Source organism: Mastomys coucha, unplaced genomic scaffold (genome assembly GCF_008632895.1).
Source record: "Mastomys coucha isolate ucsf_1 unplaced genomic scaffold, UCSF_Mcou_1 pScaffold20, whole genome shotgun sequence".
Lineage (NCBI taxonomy): Eukaryota > Metazoa > Chordata > Mammalia > Rodentia > Muridae > Mastomys > Mastomys coucha.
In genome coordinates, this window is record NW_022196903.1 from 19,051,275 (window position 1) to 19,068,320 (window position 17,046).

The 17,046-nt window shown below is 41.7% G+C and overlaps 1 protein-coding gene across 22 annotated transcripts in view; it reads right to left on the reverse strand.

Annotated features, from left to right (window-relative positions):
• Positions 1-15,773, reverse strand: part of Cadps2 (calcium dependent secretion activator 2) — a 529,581-nt gene extending 513,808 nt beyond the window's left edge. For 19 of the 22 annotated variants that reach the window (XM_031381289.1, XM_031381279.1, XM_031381285.1 and 16 more), the window contains exon 1: positions 15,134-15,663. In XM_031381289.1, the coding sequence (XP_031237149.1) occupies positions 15,134-15,481 (348 nt within the window). In that variant the 5' untranslated portion in view covers positions 15,482-15,663. Of the gene's footprint in view, positions 1-15,133 lie in introns of all 22 variants that reach the window. The other 3 variants (XM_031381287.1, XM_031381283.1, XM_031381275.1) reach the window with 1 other exon arrangement.
• Positions 15,774-17,046: the final 1,273 nt, after the last annotated feature.

A 17,046-nucleotide genomic window follows, 5' to 3' on the forward strand; every position in this document is an offset into this window, starting at 1 on the left:
AAACACGTTGAGGCGAGTCATTAAAACCTGGTTCTTCCTATGCTACCTTTCCTCGGGCTATCTCACTCCAATGCTCTATTATCAATTACCAAACACATGACAACTCTTCTTTAATGCCCTACCCAAATCTCTCCCTTGAACAATAAAAATAGACTTTTTTGCTTTGTTGTTTCTGTTGTTATGGTAGTTTGGTCTTCTGTAGTGATCTATCTCTGTGTAGTCCTGGCTGTTCTGGAACGCACTCTGTAGTTCAGGCTGGCCTCAGACTTACAGAGATCCACCTATCTCTCTCGTGAGTGCTGGGACTAAAGGCATATGCCATCACTATTGGGCAACAATTGACTTCTTGACATCTACTTATTTCAAGAACCATAAACTTGATAACTCCCCAATTGGGCATCAGCTTCTTATAATAATCATTTTCATATCCACTATTATTTCTCTCTTTAATAAATGTAGACATTAAAAGTGAAGGGGAAAAATAAGAATCAAGTTGAAGCCTAGGATTCTCAGATTTGACAATAAAAGTTTATGGAAGTTCTGGTGTAAAATACTTGAGACATATAACTTTAAGTTTGTATAATTACTTAAATATTTGAGACTGTCTTTTTGTGAGTATATTTTAAGATATAAAACAATGACCTTAATTTTTAAATAAGTAGATTATTTCTTAGAAAGAAATGCAAAATTTCTCTTTGAGATTATGAAACATTACCTCATTTCCCACATAGATTTCCTCCCTCCAAAACCTCTCATCTACCCCTCACTCTTTCCAATGCATGGGGTTTTTCACCATTGTTATGTACATACAGACAGACAGATAGACAGACATGCATACATGCATACGTACATACATACTTTATAAATATGTTTTCATAGAACAATCTGCTCAGTCTGTATAAAGTTACATGTATGTATGCTTTCAGGGCTGACCACTGGATGTTGGATCACAAACTGGAGCTTTCTTCCCCACAGAAGGCTATTTTCCCACTTTTCTCAGCACACCTCTAGTTTCTGTCTAAAGTTGAGGCCTCATGGGATTTCAGCATTCACCTTAGCACAGTTAATGTTCCTGTCTTTATTTGGCTTCCGTTTAGGCAAGTGTGTTGGTAAGACATTACGGGTGTAGCTCCTGATATTGGTAGGAGACAGTCTCACAGCACACTCCTTGTTCTTCTGCTTCTTAAGAAGGTTTAAGCCTAAAAAAACTCCTTACACAAAACCTGTAAAGTGAGCCTGGACTTAGTGAGAGCACAGATAAGAGAGTAAGAATGAGCTTGCATCTCAACCCTCTTCCTCCTTGCCAGTCCCGAACATACGCAATCCTCCTGATCAAGAAAACAAGGGCTGATAATGTTGTAGGCTATGGCTGCCGTCTTACATTTAGAATTCTTTCCAATGATATTCTGGATTTTTTAAACCTTTTTAACTGGAGCAGTACTTTTAGCTTTAGACTTTTTTTTTTCCTTTTGCAGAGAGCTAAATTAAGGCTTGTGTCTTTAAATAAAATTTGGAATCTGTTTCTCTAAAATTGAAGGAGTAAGAATATAGGTTTGGGGGTAGCAGAATGCCTTTTTAGCCACCTTCCGTATAAATAATTCCAAGTCGACAGAAACTCATCCTGTCTCTGTCTCTTTGTCTCTTTCTGTGTGTGTGTGTGTGTGTGTGTGTGTGTGTGTGTGTGTGTATGTGTATGTTGAAGAGTAATACTTTGGAGGATAGACTATTGATAAAAGTTATAACCCAATTTCAAAGGAATAGTTGCTAATTTTATGATCTTAACCCCAAACTAGAGATGTAGCCAAGCAAGGTGGCTTGTACTAGTAATCCAAGCACTAGAATGACAGAAACAGGCAGATCCATGGGGCTCACTGGCCAACCAGCCCAACACACTCACAAGTCTCAAGCCAATAGAGACTGTGTCTTAAAAGAAAAAAACAACAACAATGTGTAAGCCACTTAAAGAATGACAACCAATGTTGTTCTCTGGCTTGGCTCCACATACACAGGTGTGTGTGTACACATACCAACACACAAAGACATACACAAACCCACACACACGTGCATGCACACACGCATATGTACACACACAAAAATTATGCATAGCAAGCTTGTGGGGATATGACTCAGTGGATAAAGCACTTGCTATACAAACATAAGGACCCAGGTTCTCATCTACAAACAAGTCCCACATAAAAAGCTAATTGTCCTGGCTGGTGTCTCTAACCTCAGTAACCCAAGGGACATAGGTGTTGGATAGGGGAGCAAAGGTGGCAGAGACAGGCATAGGCAGATTCACAGGACTCACCATCCAATCAGTCTAGATAAATAGAAGAGTCCCAGGTTCGGTGAAGAGATCCTATCTTTAAAAGCAGGGTGAAAAGCAAGGCTACACTATGTTCAACTTTGGTCTCCACGTACATGTTCAAGTGCACAAACACATATACACACAGAGACCAATCAAATTATGCACTAATATACTAGGGTGACTTAAAACTGTCTATATACAATAATATTATTTGCTCAGGTCATCACATTCCTTGACAGCATAACATTAAAACTCTATTACAAAAGAGAAAACAAAATTCCTTCAGCATTTGTAATGCTCAATTTATCTTTCTGACTAGCTAGTTCACGGAAAAGGAAAAACCTGAAATAAGCTTAAATATCTAAATTTAAAATAAGCTTTGTAATGTAACATTTAGACTGATGTCAGCCTATACAGAGGGGTTGCTGTGGTGGGAATATGAAATGTACTTGGTTCATGGGTTTGAACACATGGTCCCCAGCTGGTGGGGGTGGAGTATCACTGAAGGTGAGCTTTGAGGTTTGATCATCTGGGCCCACTTCCTGTCAGATGTCTGTTTCGTAGACACACTGTGACTAGTAATCTCATGCTCCTTACTTCTAGGCCTTCTCCCCCACATATTTCTTAAGTTGCAAGCAAAGATAAGCATTTCCTTAATCTTACCTTGGGTCGACTATTTTGACACATCAATGAGCAAAGTATCTAATAAAGAGGTAAAGTCATAACTTTGTTTTCATTATATTATCACAAAGCAGCAGAAAGAATCACACTCTCATATCTCACCTTCCTTCAGTTCCTGCTTTAGAAAAAATAAACAACTGTGAGAAACAAGAACAGAAAGTGTGGCATGGAATAGATCATTGACTTTTATGAAACATTAGACTCCATTAAGTTAACAGGTATATAAAGAACAGGTGTAAATAAGTATAAAAAGATCTTGCTAATCTAAAGGGCATTTTGATGCAGAAACAAGCTCTCTGTGGGTAGTAATGGGGAATGACCCACAATGAATACTCTAAGTTGATTGATATATCACAGTGAGAACAGACGCTGAGGTTAAAAAAAAAATGATTAAGAGTTATCATGGCAAGGTCTGGAACACCACCGATACACACCTATGAAGACTTGTAATTAGGCATTGTATAACTAAACTAGACTGGGAAGGTGGGGCTCAAGGCTAGGGACAGCAGGCACAACACATTGTCTCCTCTCCCCACCAAGTGCTTTCTTTCTTTTATACACTACTGCCTCTAATGCAATCAACTGTAACCATTGCAACTAATTTTATTAAAAGGTGGCTTCCAACAAGAAACTCCTGCCTTGAAGACCACTTCAGACCACCACACTGACAAGGAGCTTAATACAGTAAACTAGAAAGAATGCAGCTTCGTCTCAGAGGTTGTGATTAAGGAGTCAATTGTTATAATAAAGCCAATCACAAAAATGAGGCAACAGAGAAAGTACAATGCTCAGAACCTGAGCCAGTGGCAAGGCTACAGGGTGACAACACTGACCAAGTGGCTAACCCTTGGCAGACAGCGGAGCTCAGTAACTAACAAAGCTAGAGTCAGAGTTGTAGAGGCGTGACTGTCCCGACTGAGCGGGAAGAGAAACAGCTCCATCATCGGGCTAGTGGGACTAGGGGACATGCATAGAGCAGGTGGGCTTTCCAATGGCTCCACTGAGGAAAGCCCAAGGAATTAACCAATCTCAAGAGATTACCTCAGCTTTTGTCCAGGTTCTGCCATGGCACTAAAATCCCTAGACACTGGAGTTCAAGGGCATTCTCTTCTCTTGGAAACCTCTCCCACTCTCCAGATTTTCTTTTACTTTTCTTAATTTCTCCTTTTTTTCAACTGTTCTCTTTTCTATAAATCTTAATCAAGCTCACTTCTGTTTTACATGCTGCCACAAGAGTCCAGACCTTTTGAACTTTCACCAGCATGAGAATGTGGACTCAGTCACAGTCCCGGACCTAGCTTCGGATCTTTGGTGATTGTCAGCATCTGACATCCAAGGTCCCTAAGTCATATTCAACTCTCAATCACTTCATCAACTGTTATTTTTATTTTATATATGTATTTGCTATGTACAAGTTCATGTATATGTATATATGTGTGTGGCTATGTGTAAAGGTTACAGTTGATGTTAAGTGTCCGCAACTTATTTGATGCAGGACCTTTTAAAACCTTGAGCTTACAAATTTGGCTAGACTGAGACTAGAAACCCCACTGATCTTCCTGACTCTACCTCCTCAGCAGTGGAATCAGAGAGGTGGGTGCCATCAGTTTTTACATGGATGCCACAGATCCTGATTCAGGTCCTCATGCTTGTGCAGCAAACACTTTACCGTAAACAGAGACACCTCCACCATCCAATGAAACGTTTCAAAGAAGAAACATAGATTAAGATAATATTGCTTAACTAATTTGCAAGAAAGTAGGGTCTGGAGAGATGGCTCAGTGCTTAAAAGTACTGGCTACTCCTCCAGAGGACCCAGGTTCAATTCTGAGCACTCACAAAGCAGCTCACGACAATCTATAACTGCAGTCCCAAGGGATCCAATGCCCTCTTCTAGCTATGCAGACAAAAATTCCCAAACTCATAAAAATAAATTTTAAAACAAATAAATAAAGTCCATCTGGCAGTGCCCATCTTTAACCCTCCCCACTCAGCGCTAGGATGCAGAGGCAGGCCAATCTCTGTGAGTTCAAGGCCAGCCTGAAAGTCCCTGGCCAGCCAAGGCTAGATAGTGAGATCCTGCCAAAAGAGGAGGAGGTGGAAGGAATAGGAGGGGGAAAGTAGAGCAAGAGGCGCATGGGGGGTGGATTATGACTGCTACAGTGATGACAACAGAGAGAAGGAGAGGGAAAGGGAAAGAAAATCAAAAGAATGAAGAACAATCAACTATGCTAATGTACTTTGAAATTCTAGAAATGATTAATTTTATGAAAACAGACAATTGAATCTGGACCTGATAAAAATCTAAAATGGGATCTCGATTTGAATAATGTAATGAATAATTCTTTCATATCCATCTATTAGAGCATCTGCACCCCATCAGTACTTGAGAGCACACATACAGCGGAAGATTTCCCAGTTAACATCACTGTTTCTCCCAAATCCATAATGATGGCTGTCAAAGAGAAAATGACAAATTTTTCACTTAATAACTCAAGTATAAAACCAAAAAATACAAGTATACCAGAGTCGATAATAATGAAATATATGCAGGTAAAAATTACCTTGAAATTGCAGATTTCATTTCATAGAAAAATCAAGGCATCTGGCATAATCAGTGAAACAAAAGAAATCAATAATATCCGTGGATAAGAGAAGAAACTTTATAGCATTCAGAATAAATTTCTGATGTTTTATCTTATTAATGTAATAAAAATGATGTATTTATTTAAAATAAATTGTATTTTTAAAAAGTACTTTATTTAAAGAATAAATAGTATCTATCCTAAAATTTTAGTCAGCAATATAGCACTAGTAAAATACACAAAGCATTTTCAGTAAAGCCTCAGAAAGCAGGTTAGTAACTAATTCTGCGCACTCTACCCAAAACAGTGAGATGAAAGATGGAAGAGGGCCAGCTACTGCACAGGACAAAGGCTCCCCCATCAGCACCATTCTGCCCTGCCAGACAGAAACCCAGAAAGATCAATATTAAAGGAATCAACTGTGTGCCGTCAATATGTACAATCAATGGCCAGTTAGAGCATAAAAAATTAAAGAGCTTTCCATTTCTCCATAATTAGATAAGTAAATTATAGAGAATGTTGTAGGCTACAATAAGAACAACAAAGTATAAAATGCTCAAAATTCACCATAATTACGAATACTAGGGCTCTGCAAAATCAAAGTATCAAAAGATTTCAGAAAACAAAGGGGCTGAGGAAATGGAGAAGTAGACTGAGCTCCTCAGAGACTGAATTTTGTACAAATACTATTCTCAAATAGGCTTAATTACACCGAGGGTTTAAGATGATAGCACTTCAAATGAAGAATACACAAGTAATTGACACTATACTAAATATGCTACACCCAGTATCTCATTCAATCATGGAAACAGATGAAGTAGCCAGGGCCCACTGAGATGAAATATGCTAACGAAGTGCATGATAAGGGAAAAGGTCAAGAAGGGAGGGAAGAATGCTGAAACTAAAGAACTTTTGACACAGAAGAAGTAAAAAACACTATTAGAAATTAAGATATATAGTAACTGGCCGGGCGGCGGTGGCGCATGCCTTTAATCCCAGCACTTGGGAGGCAGAGGCAGGCGGATTTCTGAGTTCGAGGCCAGCCTGGTCTACAGAGTGAGTTCCAGGACAGCCAGGGATACACAGAGAAACCCTGTCTCAAAAATCCAAAAACCAAATATATATATATTTATGATATATACATATATATATATATATATATATATATGATGCAGTGAGCAGGATAAAAACTAGGTTAATGCATTAAAATAATTAACATGGAAAGAGAAATATATACAATTTGGGCCATTAACCCAAGAAAGGACTCCCGTTTGTTTTATCATTTAAAATGTGCTCAGAATACTAGCTAATGTAAGAACTGAATAACTGGTTGACAAACAGCCAGTATGATTAACCACTCTTTAAGACTTGAGTAATCCAAAGTCAGCCTTGCATTTCAATGGGTAACTGAGAAATGAGCTATTAAGGAAAATATCAATGAAAGTCTCCCTAAAAGAACGTGAAAGGCTGGTGATAGGGACATCCCGTGCAGAAATGCGATTCCCGGGGCATGTCAGAACTAACAGGCCAATCCAAACTCTCAGGAGAAAAGAGAACCGTGGGGAGAAGAGTAGACTGCAGAGGGTGGGGAATCAGCCTCACAACCAATCAGAAAAGACCATAGTAAACTTCTCAGCAAAATGATTAACAAAAACAGCCTTTAAAGCAATCAGGCTCTTTGCCCCAGTCCCATTTCTTGTGTAAAACTTTGTCGCCAACTTTAAGGTTACATAATGGAAACACATCCAAACCATAAAGCTATGTGATAACATTTCTATGAGCCTGGTGGTCCAGTGGGATGATTTTCTGCTTTTCGTTCCTGTTGTTGTTATTGTGGTGGTTGTTGTTGTTGTTTTCTCCCCCACCTCTCCTGCTGGGAATTGAACCACAAGACTTACAAATGCTAAGCAGCAGGCCCACCCAGAGCCCTTGAGATGCTTTATAGGGTGAGATTTTTGCAAATGCAAATCAGTTGTTATCCCCATTAAGAAAAATGGGGGCTTTGATTAATGTACATCTCTTTTAAGTTCCAAAAACAAATTTTATATTTTATTTTTGAGATTCTAATATAATTACAATATTTTTCCCTTTCCTTTCGTCCCTCGAAACCCTCCCATATACACATGCCCGTTCTCCTTCAAATTCATAACCTTTGTTTCACTAATTGTTATTATATGAATATATGTATATATGTGTGTGTGTGTGTGTGTGTGTGTGTGTGTGTGTTCCTAAGTATAACCTGATCAGTCCATATAGTGTTACTTGTATGTACATATGTTTCCAGAGCTGACCATTTGGCACTAGACAGCCAACTGGTGGGCTTCTGCTCCCAGCTTTCCTTTGTTACCTAGAGGCCACTGTGTTGTTCTTGTCTAGCTCCTTTTTCAGGCTGTCATGTTGGTGAGGCTTTATGTGGCACATGTCTTTACCTGTTGGGTGTAGCTTCTGTTATTACGGGGAGATACAATCTCACAGAAAAGTCCCTGATTCTCTAGCTCTTGCATACTTCCTACCCCCTCTTCCATAGTATTCTCTAAGCCTCAGGTGCTTATGTAGATGTAGCCATTGTGACTAGGTCCACAACCCTGCATGTTGACTGGTTGTTTTCCTGTAGTGGTCTCCATGTGTTACAAAGAGAAGATTCCTTGATGAGGAGTGGGGACTACACTTATCTGTAGACATAAAGACATATTTAACAGATTTTGGTTAGGGCTTATTCTTGTTTAGTAAACTACTAGTAGCAGATTCTCCTCCAACCATGGCTTCACTAGCACTGAGTAGTTAGCTAGATTTCCAATACCAGGTATCATATCCCTCTTGTTGAGCAGGCCTTAAGCCCATTAGAGAGCTGGTGGTTACCACCAAGGTATGCATGCCACTAATGCACCATTAGGGATATGATGCAATGCCAGTTATTCATGTGGGTCACTGGTGTCATAGTGAGTGTAGTCATGTTTTGAGAAAACTGCATGCATGACTGAAACACACTATACCTCTTTTTTGTACAAGACTTTTGTGAAATTGATTCTTCTTTCAAGGAATTGTTTCATCTTCATCTTTGAGATTTCATGATAATCTTCCCAGTTTTACTTGGAAAGGAAAACAACACTTAAGCTTACTTCACACTCCTCAGTTCCCAGAGTTTATGTTGCTGTTAATGATCTATCTATAGTTCTGCAATGAATTAAAGACTTTTTAAAAGCCTAAAATATTGCACTGATTTCCCATTGTATCATCACAAAGAATTCCATACTATTTAGATATCCTTATAGTTGGTGTTACCTTTCACTTAATGCAGAACACCCATTTAATCACATAGTATTCTTATTGATTACAAATACTTAGCCCTTGGCTAGGTAAAAAATAAGCCATTTTTCTCCCTGTATCTCTCTTTAGAATAGTAGATCTCAACTTTGGCTGCACATTGAATTCACCTGGGAAGCCTAAAGATACCTTCCTAACCTGAGACTAATTTAATTAGTCTGAAATATCGCCTGAATAATGGAATTTTTTTAAAAAAAAGCTCTCTGGATGATTATAATAAGGAGCCAAAGATGAGAATTATAGATTTTTCCTTTAGGAGAAAATATATAAATCTTTAAGTAACCAACATACAGTTGCTATAAGAAAAAAAAGTTAATGATTTTGAACAACTCCACCATTTGATACTAGTCTTTCCTCTAAACAATATTATCACCTGTGTCATCAATGTGCCAATCCCAAAGTCTTTCACTTATAATTAAATATCATGTGAGTATGTACCTTCATATTTTCCAGTTGGGGAAAAAAGTCACAATTAAGTTGAATTTTATATAAAATATGTACAACAACTCTAGTGGCTTGCCCCAAATTATGATTTTTTTTTCCTTTCAGAATTTCCATATTTCACAACCTGGGAGTCACCTTCCTCAACTTTTAAATTTCATTTTACTTATTTATGTGGAACAGAGATGTACATACGTGTGTGTGCACACATGCCAGGGTGGATGTGTAGAGATCCAAAGACAATGGGCAAGAGCACCTTCTCTCCTTCCACCAGGCGGGTCCCAGGAATTTAACCCTGGTGGTCAGGCTTGGTGGCAGGTGCCTTTGCCTGCTGAGCTGGCCAAAGGATCCAGCTTTCTCAATTCTCTTTGGAAAGGCTTTAATGACCATATAGTTTTTCTTTATTTATTTTCTGACAAGTACAAATAAATAGAACTCTCAAAACAAAACAAACAAAGAAAAACAGAACAAAAAAGAAACAGAAGAGGTGAGATTCAGTCAGGATACTTTATTACACTGTACAAGCAGTCTTAACATATCAAAATAAAGAATGGTTTCATTCTTGAAAGAAAGGAACTCCAATATTGCTTAATCCATTTGAGTTCTCATTAGCACAACTCATTCTACCAAATTAAGTGCTGCTGCTGCAGTACCAGGACACCCTGTGGAGGGGTGGATGAATCAGCTGAAGGAATAAGCATTTTTCTCTGAGAGACCATTTTAAGTCCAGCCTGAGCTTTTTCTTTAATGTGTGGTTTCCAACTGGATCCTCAGAGGACAAGGTAGTCCCTATTAGGAAAGGCAGCAAACACTGTAACCTATTCCTTTGGTATTTGTTCCACACTGTACCAAAGCCCAAGGAACACAAAGGATGAATGAGGTGGAATCTTTTCAAACAGCACCAGGTCTACTGGAAACTACAGGCAAAGGAGCAAGACAGGTTGTGGAGGTTCACCACGGCTTTCCTGGCCCTCCGGTTGGATAATGGCATAGAGAAGGATTCTTTGAAGTCACTGCTTCTGCGTTGATAGAGACTTCCATTGCCAGTGCTTTCTTCAAAAGGACCCTCACCGATCTCAAAACATGCTTAAGGGTAAATATTCCACAGAAAACTGGAAGATAAATACTTCCCTGTTATATTCTCTTTCCTCCATTCTAGATCTCACGGGTTCTTTGAGGCATGCACTAAACCTGAGACTTGAATGTGTTTTACTAGATTCTATATGCCATGCACTACATTTGCTAAGTCTACAGTTTACTTAAACATAGCATCAGGCCACAAACTGTAGTGTAAGCTCCCCCGCCCCCCAAAAGAGAGGCAACACATCACTCAGGGAAATGGTGCCGAGCAAAAGAAAGATGTCCTCTCAGGACTTGCAAACCTGTCATTCATTTCTAACAAGGCTGACTCTCCTGAGCCTGGGGATCATAAAAGTCACTGGAAGATTAAAAATAAATAAATAACAGAAAGTCAACTGTTTCCAAAAGGAGATAAAAGTGGTGAATTTTTTCAAAGGTTGAATATGCCTATCAAAGAGCCTGGAACTAACAGCACTTCAGATTTGGGATTTGGGGAAAATCTGCATATATATTACATCCTATCTTGGGGATGGGACTGAAGCATAAATACAAAATGTATTCATGTTTTCTGCTCACCTTATACACATAGCCCAAGAGTAATTGCTGTTACATAGTTACAAACTTCGAGTTTTCAAATAAAACTACATAGGAAAGGATCCACTTGTAGACATTTTAAAAGTTTTAAGATTTTTAAGCATTTTGGTTTCTGGATGGTCAGATTATGACTGTCTTCCTCAAACTACAAAGCTCAAATGAAAGAAAGGCAAATGTGGATTGCGTACTATCTCTTCCAACACTGTATTCCTGCAACACGAGCTTGCAAATCAGTTCTATCTAAGACATTTCCACAGCTTCAGAGCACTGTTCAGATACATTTCTCAAACACAGAATACCAAGGGTTATGCAAAACGATGGGAAATGATCAGATGAGGAGGTTTATTTCCTAAAATGCACTGCGCATCATCTTAGTGGCAATGCAAACAGAAATGCATGACCATGTACATGTGGATCATGCAGAAAGTCACTAGGTAAAACTCCCATCTTTTATTTCATTTGTTTTTATGTGTAGTTCAAACAAGAGCTGGCCTTTTTCTCAGTATATTAGAGGCAATAATAAAACCAAAAGTAACAGAGAAATGACTGAGTACAAACCTCCAGGTCCTGCTTAATGAAGACTATCATCTCTTATAATCGTGTTCATTGTTAATAGTTATGAATATAGGCTTACAGTAGAAATATATCTGTGAATAGACAGAATATATTCTCTTCTGTGTTGGCCAACTTGCTTGACACAGTTTCCCCAACCTCGAAGGACCTCATTTGTTACCTTTCCCTCTAGGTTCTCAATGGTTTCTAAAAGTCTGACAAGCAATGATCTTATTAAATATATATAATTTGCTTCATTTTTAAAAATTTGTTTTTTCTAGCTATAACATTGATCGATCCCTCCTCTAATCATCTAGAACTACTCAAGGATTGTGATCATTGTTAGTTCTATAATTGTATAAATACAACCAAAGCAATGAACACAGTAGGGCATCAAGCAGTGCTTCCTGCTGAAGCCATTTTGTGATATCTGTTTGTTATGGTGCACATGTATCACACATGCAACCCTGCCTATGTCCAGTAAGGCAGTAAAACCACTTGGTACCTAGCTCTGTCACAGAAACTAACCCAAGTCTACTTCAGGGTATTCTGTAAATGTATCAGAAGTCACTGCAGGCCTTATGAGCATCAACTGTTATTCCTCTGTGTTGAAGTGTGCTAGTCAAAAAACAAAGCAAAACAAAACAAAACAAAAAAAACCACAGGTATACATATTTTCACTGAACTATTTAAAGAGTTTAATACTATTTAACATCTTCAAATAGTAAATGGATGCAACCTCTTTTGGCTTGGTGGGCCACTTTAGCCACATGAAAAAGGAAACCAAAAAACAAAACAAAAAATAAATAAATAAAACCAAAAACCTAAACAAACCCTGTGGTTCTGCTTTGGTTTCTAAAAGCCAAACTGCCCTAACAGTGAAAGCCTATGCTAACAACCCGGAGTCATGGCCTCCAGCCTAAGGTTCCTATCTCTGTGATTCATTTTCTTCAGTTACAGGATGAGGACCCTTTCAGACCTCAGTTTCTGATCCTCTGAGTTCTCAAAGTTGGCAGGTGAGGAGGCAGTTATAAATTGCTTTGCTGCCTGTCTGAATACTTGAGGCTACAGAGTAAAAGTATACAATGGATTAGTGATTTTACAATTATCATGCTACTTTTATAAAACCCAACTGTATAATTCAAAGACTTAAAGTAAGTTTTGGCATTAATTGTTGGCTTGTGCATCACATTCACATGAACACAGTTAAATTCCTTTTTTCATTTTTCCTAGGAGGAACCCTGACTGCCAAGAATTGTTCCAGCTCCCTACAGCAAGAAGCATGTCTTAAAAAAAAAAAAAAGTGGGGCTGTTACAGGGCCTCCCCCATTAAAATATATAAATCATTAAAGTTCATCTGATTGTGCTTGAGGCTCTCAAGATTTAAAAACAAAAACTTCTAAGCATTGCAAACAATTTTGCATAGAACGAGTGCAGTGTTTTTCTCCTTGCCTAAAGTTGGGTTTATTTTAGTAATGTCTGAGTAACATTACATCAACAGTTTCCTCAGTAGCATTGTGAGTACACCTGCTTGCCAATTGAAATAATTTCTAGAGAAACAAACATTCTATTTAAACAGGAAGAGCCTGGAGAGCTACATTATTTGCACAACCAAGGGAGAGTCCCCTTCCCTAAGAAACTGCAACAAGTATGCACAGTAGAAATGAGCCATTTGCAAATGACTTTCTTCAAAAAGAGCCTAAATCGAACAATTCCAAACACAAATAGCCTCTTAATTTTTACAAGATAATAATGTTTACATATTAATGTACTGAAATATAAGCTAAAATGTATTGTGTGGGTGAAACTAGACACTGGATGATGCTCATATACCCTGTACAGACTCCTACCACAACATTAATATAAAACCCACAGTAGGTTTAAGAATGACTACTGAGATTGGCATCTGCTGAACCGTCAGAGTGGGTACACACTCTACACAAGCAGCACATAAGGATGGATGGCCCTGTGGAGGAATGGAGCCCCAAGCTCACCATACACCCCAAGAAACTGACCCTTCACCTGAGGGGTGGCATTATTAGCCATGCTAAGTGGCTCTCACTGGGAAATGCTACTCTGACCCACTTCTCTCCTACATAGCAAGAGGACACTGCCTATAGCTAGTTAAGTCTCTATCAGCCCAGGGTCCTATGAGCTAGACGGTTGGCTACCTGAAGGGCTTCTGTGACTAGCCTTCAGTAGTAAAGCAATGTCCCCAAGGCACTCAAGAGAATATCGTTCCAGAATAGCTGCTCATTTGGTTCTGATTTTGTGAAGTTGAGAGGAACAATTAAAATCTATCCTCTTGCAAAACTATAAGTATGTAACCTCGGGCAAACTCCTAGTTGTCCACCTCTCCCTAAATTCAATGAGTTGCATTCAGTAACCATGCACAGTTTTGTTTTGTTTTGTTTTGTTTTTTTACATGCCAAGCATATCAAAAAAAAAAAAAGCAAATATTGAACAAATGTGGATAGGAGGGTTTTGGTAGGAGGCATGATGGGAAACTGCTTCCTCTGGTCTACAGTTTTATTTTAAAAGTCAATTCAAAAGGTTGCCAAATTTCTAAAAGAAAGGTCTCACACGCAGAAGTTACTATTTCCGGACAGTGATGAAGGACTGTAGATGTAGGTAATGCTTTGTGAAATCCCCACCAGCACCACGAGCAGAGGGGACTGTTACAGATTTCTTCAGAGCATTTCAGGTTCAGTATTCCACTAAAAGGTTTCCCAGACAGTATCTATTCAATACATGTATCCAATTAAGGTGATTTAAGTTGTTCCTTTTGTGTATAGTACAGAACATCAGACTTCTGGGGTTCTGTTTTAAAACAACTATGGTAGACATTTTATCTGACAGAACTTCTGTAAATCTTTGGGGAAGGAGCCATAAGCAAAGCATTCGCGAGTCCTTCATCTGTCATTAACAGCAGACTTCATTAAGCCTGCCACGGCCTGGAATTACTCATAGCCTTTCGGGGATGCATAGTTGCCTCCGTGTTTGAATGCCATGCCCTGATTGTTTGGCCACACAGGAAACTTAGCAATATAACTTTGCTTTTAATTCACCAAAGAAAATACCTAGTCCTTTGCCCTAGTGGAGATTTCTCTGTTACAGGAAAGTATCCGTGTGCTCCACCTGCTTCAGCTAGCTGCCCGCTCAGTCTGTTCTAAGGGCAAAGCCCAGCTCCATACAGCCCACAGCAGCCCAAATTAAAGTTGTTGCGAGTTGCATTCTAACCCTGTCCCAACCTCATCTCCCCAGGTGCAATTACTGCAGGACCTGCAAGGTGGGATCAGCTGATAGGTCCAGGTCGCGGGGATGGTGAGGTGCAGCTGCCAGCTCCTGCCAGCTCAGGCCAGCTCTGGCTAGCTCCGGCTGGGGTTAAAGACCTAAGCCCTCCAACCTGTCCCAGACACCCCTCAAAGACTGACTAAAATAGTGTCCGGCCCTTCGCAGAAGGACGGCAGCAGGTGCCCCTGAGCTCTCCCAGGAGAAAGCCCCCGGGGGCGGGAGGATGAAAGGGGGTAAGTGGCCGCAGGAGGCTCCCAGTCCCGCCGCCACTCACCTTCTGCTGCCTCCGGGCCATGTCGGTGGGCTGCTTGGCGTTGAATGGGTACGCGATGCACCTCACCACGAAGACGTACAGCTGCAGGCGGATGCGCCGCTCCTGCTCCTCGTCCAGCTGCCGCTCGGGCTCGTCTCGCCCCTCGCTGAGTACCGAGGGGCTCGGGCTCACCAGTCTGGCCGCTCCGCCACCGCTACCACCACCGGAGCGTCCCGGTGCGTCCCGCCGCCCTTCCCGAGCCGCGGCCGGCGGCGCTCGCTGGGAGCCGCCCGGCGCCACCAGCACCTCGCGGCTCTCCTCCTCCAGCCCCTCGTCCGACTCCTCCTCGCTGGAAGACGGGTCGAGCATGGTGCTGGCTGGGACGCCCGGGCTCGGCCCGCGATCCCCGGGGCTTCTCGCCGAGCGCGGCTGTCCCCGCGACTCCGCGGGAGCCTAGGTCCGTGCGCCGCGGCCGCAGAACGAAAGGGAAAGTGGCCCCGGGCTTTCCGGACACGTCGGAGTTCGGCGCCCGAGTGTTTGCCGCGGCCAGGACGCGGGGCGGGCGAGCGGAGCGGAGCGGCGGGAGGCGAGAGGCGGAGTTAGCGCGGGGGCGCTCGGGGCGCCCGGGGACCGCGCGCCCAGCCTCGGGCGTCCAAGCCCGCGCGCGCGCCCAGCCCCGCCGCCGACCCCCGCCGCCCGCGCAGGTGAGGAACCTGTGGCGCCTCCCGAGCAACACGTGGAAGGGAATGTCGAGGAGCGGACGCGGGGACGCGGAGTGCGCGTGCGCGCGCCGCCGCGCCCGCCACCGCCTTGGACCGGGCGGCGGGTGTGCCGGGCGCCCCGGAGCGCGCAGTTTTTGCAGGGGGGGGGCGGGAGATGCTGAGCCCAGGCGACCCCGGGCCACCGAGCACCCAGTGGTCCCGCAGGCTTTCTGTAGGGGTGACGATGGGATAGGGGCCGGGAAAGCAGGCCCCAAGAGAGAGCTCGGGACAAGATGTGTGAAACCTGAGTGCTGAAAGTGGGACCGGCTGCCTTCGCCTCAGAGTATTCTTTCTAGGAGACTTGAAAAAAGTCTCTCTCCCTTCTTCGTTGCAGTGGGACACTCTCCAAGAAGTCCAAATTGTAATCGTCCACTGCACGGGCATTAAAAGAAAAGTTGGCACAGCGGCAAGTGGGGGGAGTGGGGTGGTCTTTTAAACTGGTATATATTCCTGTTGTTTCCTGCAAACCCGCGAGCAAATTAGATTTTACGTTTGCAAAATGAAACACTGATTCAGAACACAGCTCAATTGTTTCCTAGGTTGAGAAAGAACTGACTCAAACAAAACAGGTTGTTTGGGGACGACAGACATTCAACAAACATCCGAGAGCCGGCCTAGTGTACAGCATTGTTAGCTTATGACAGGGGCACAAGCACACAACACAAAGTCAGCTCTCTTTCCTGGCCTCAAGTGGGCGTCTCATAGCTGCACCTGAAGCCTGAATTATCTGCGCAGATTTCTCTGTGCCAGAACTGCCTATTCTTTTGCCATTCTGTAACTTCTGTCCTGAGCTCAGACAGAAGGGGAAATACACAAAACAGGCATTCAGCACAAGCAAGAGTGTGCAGTAGACACACTCCAGCCAGGAAGCCGCATATCTCCAGGGAATTAAAACAGGACAAATTAAGCAGCCACCAGCTCTGAGCTTCTCTGTCCCAGGGCCAAGCCGCAGTTTAAACTTTTCCAGGCCATTTGGTGGTTAGATACACAAAAACACTTTCCTTCTGCATCTACTGATGTTGTCCCTCAATGGAGAAAAAAAGAGCATTTACTCCTTAGGGAGCCTTCTCCATTAGTTAATCTTTGATTTGGTCCCTTAGTAATAAAAACTATTTCATGCCTACTAGCTGATGGTCAATGCTAAGGAAATATATATATTTATTATATTATATA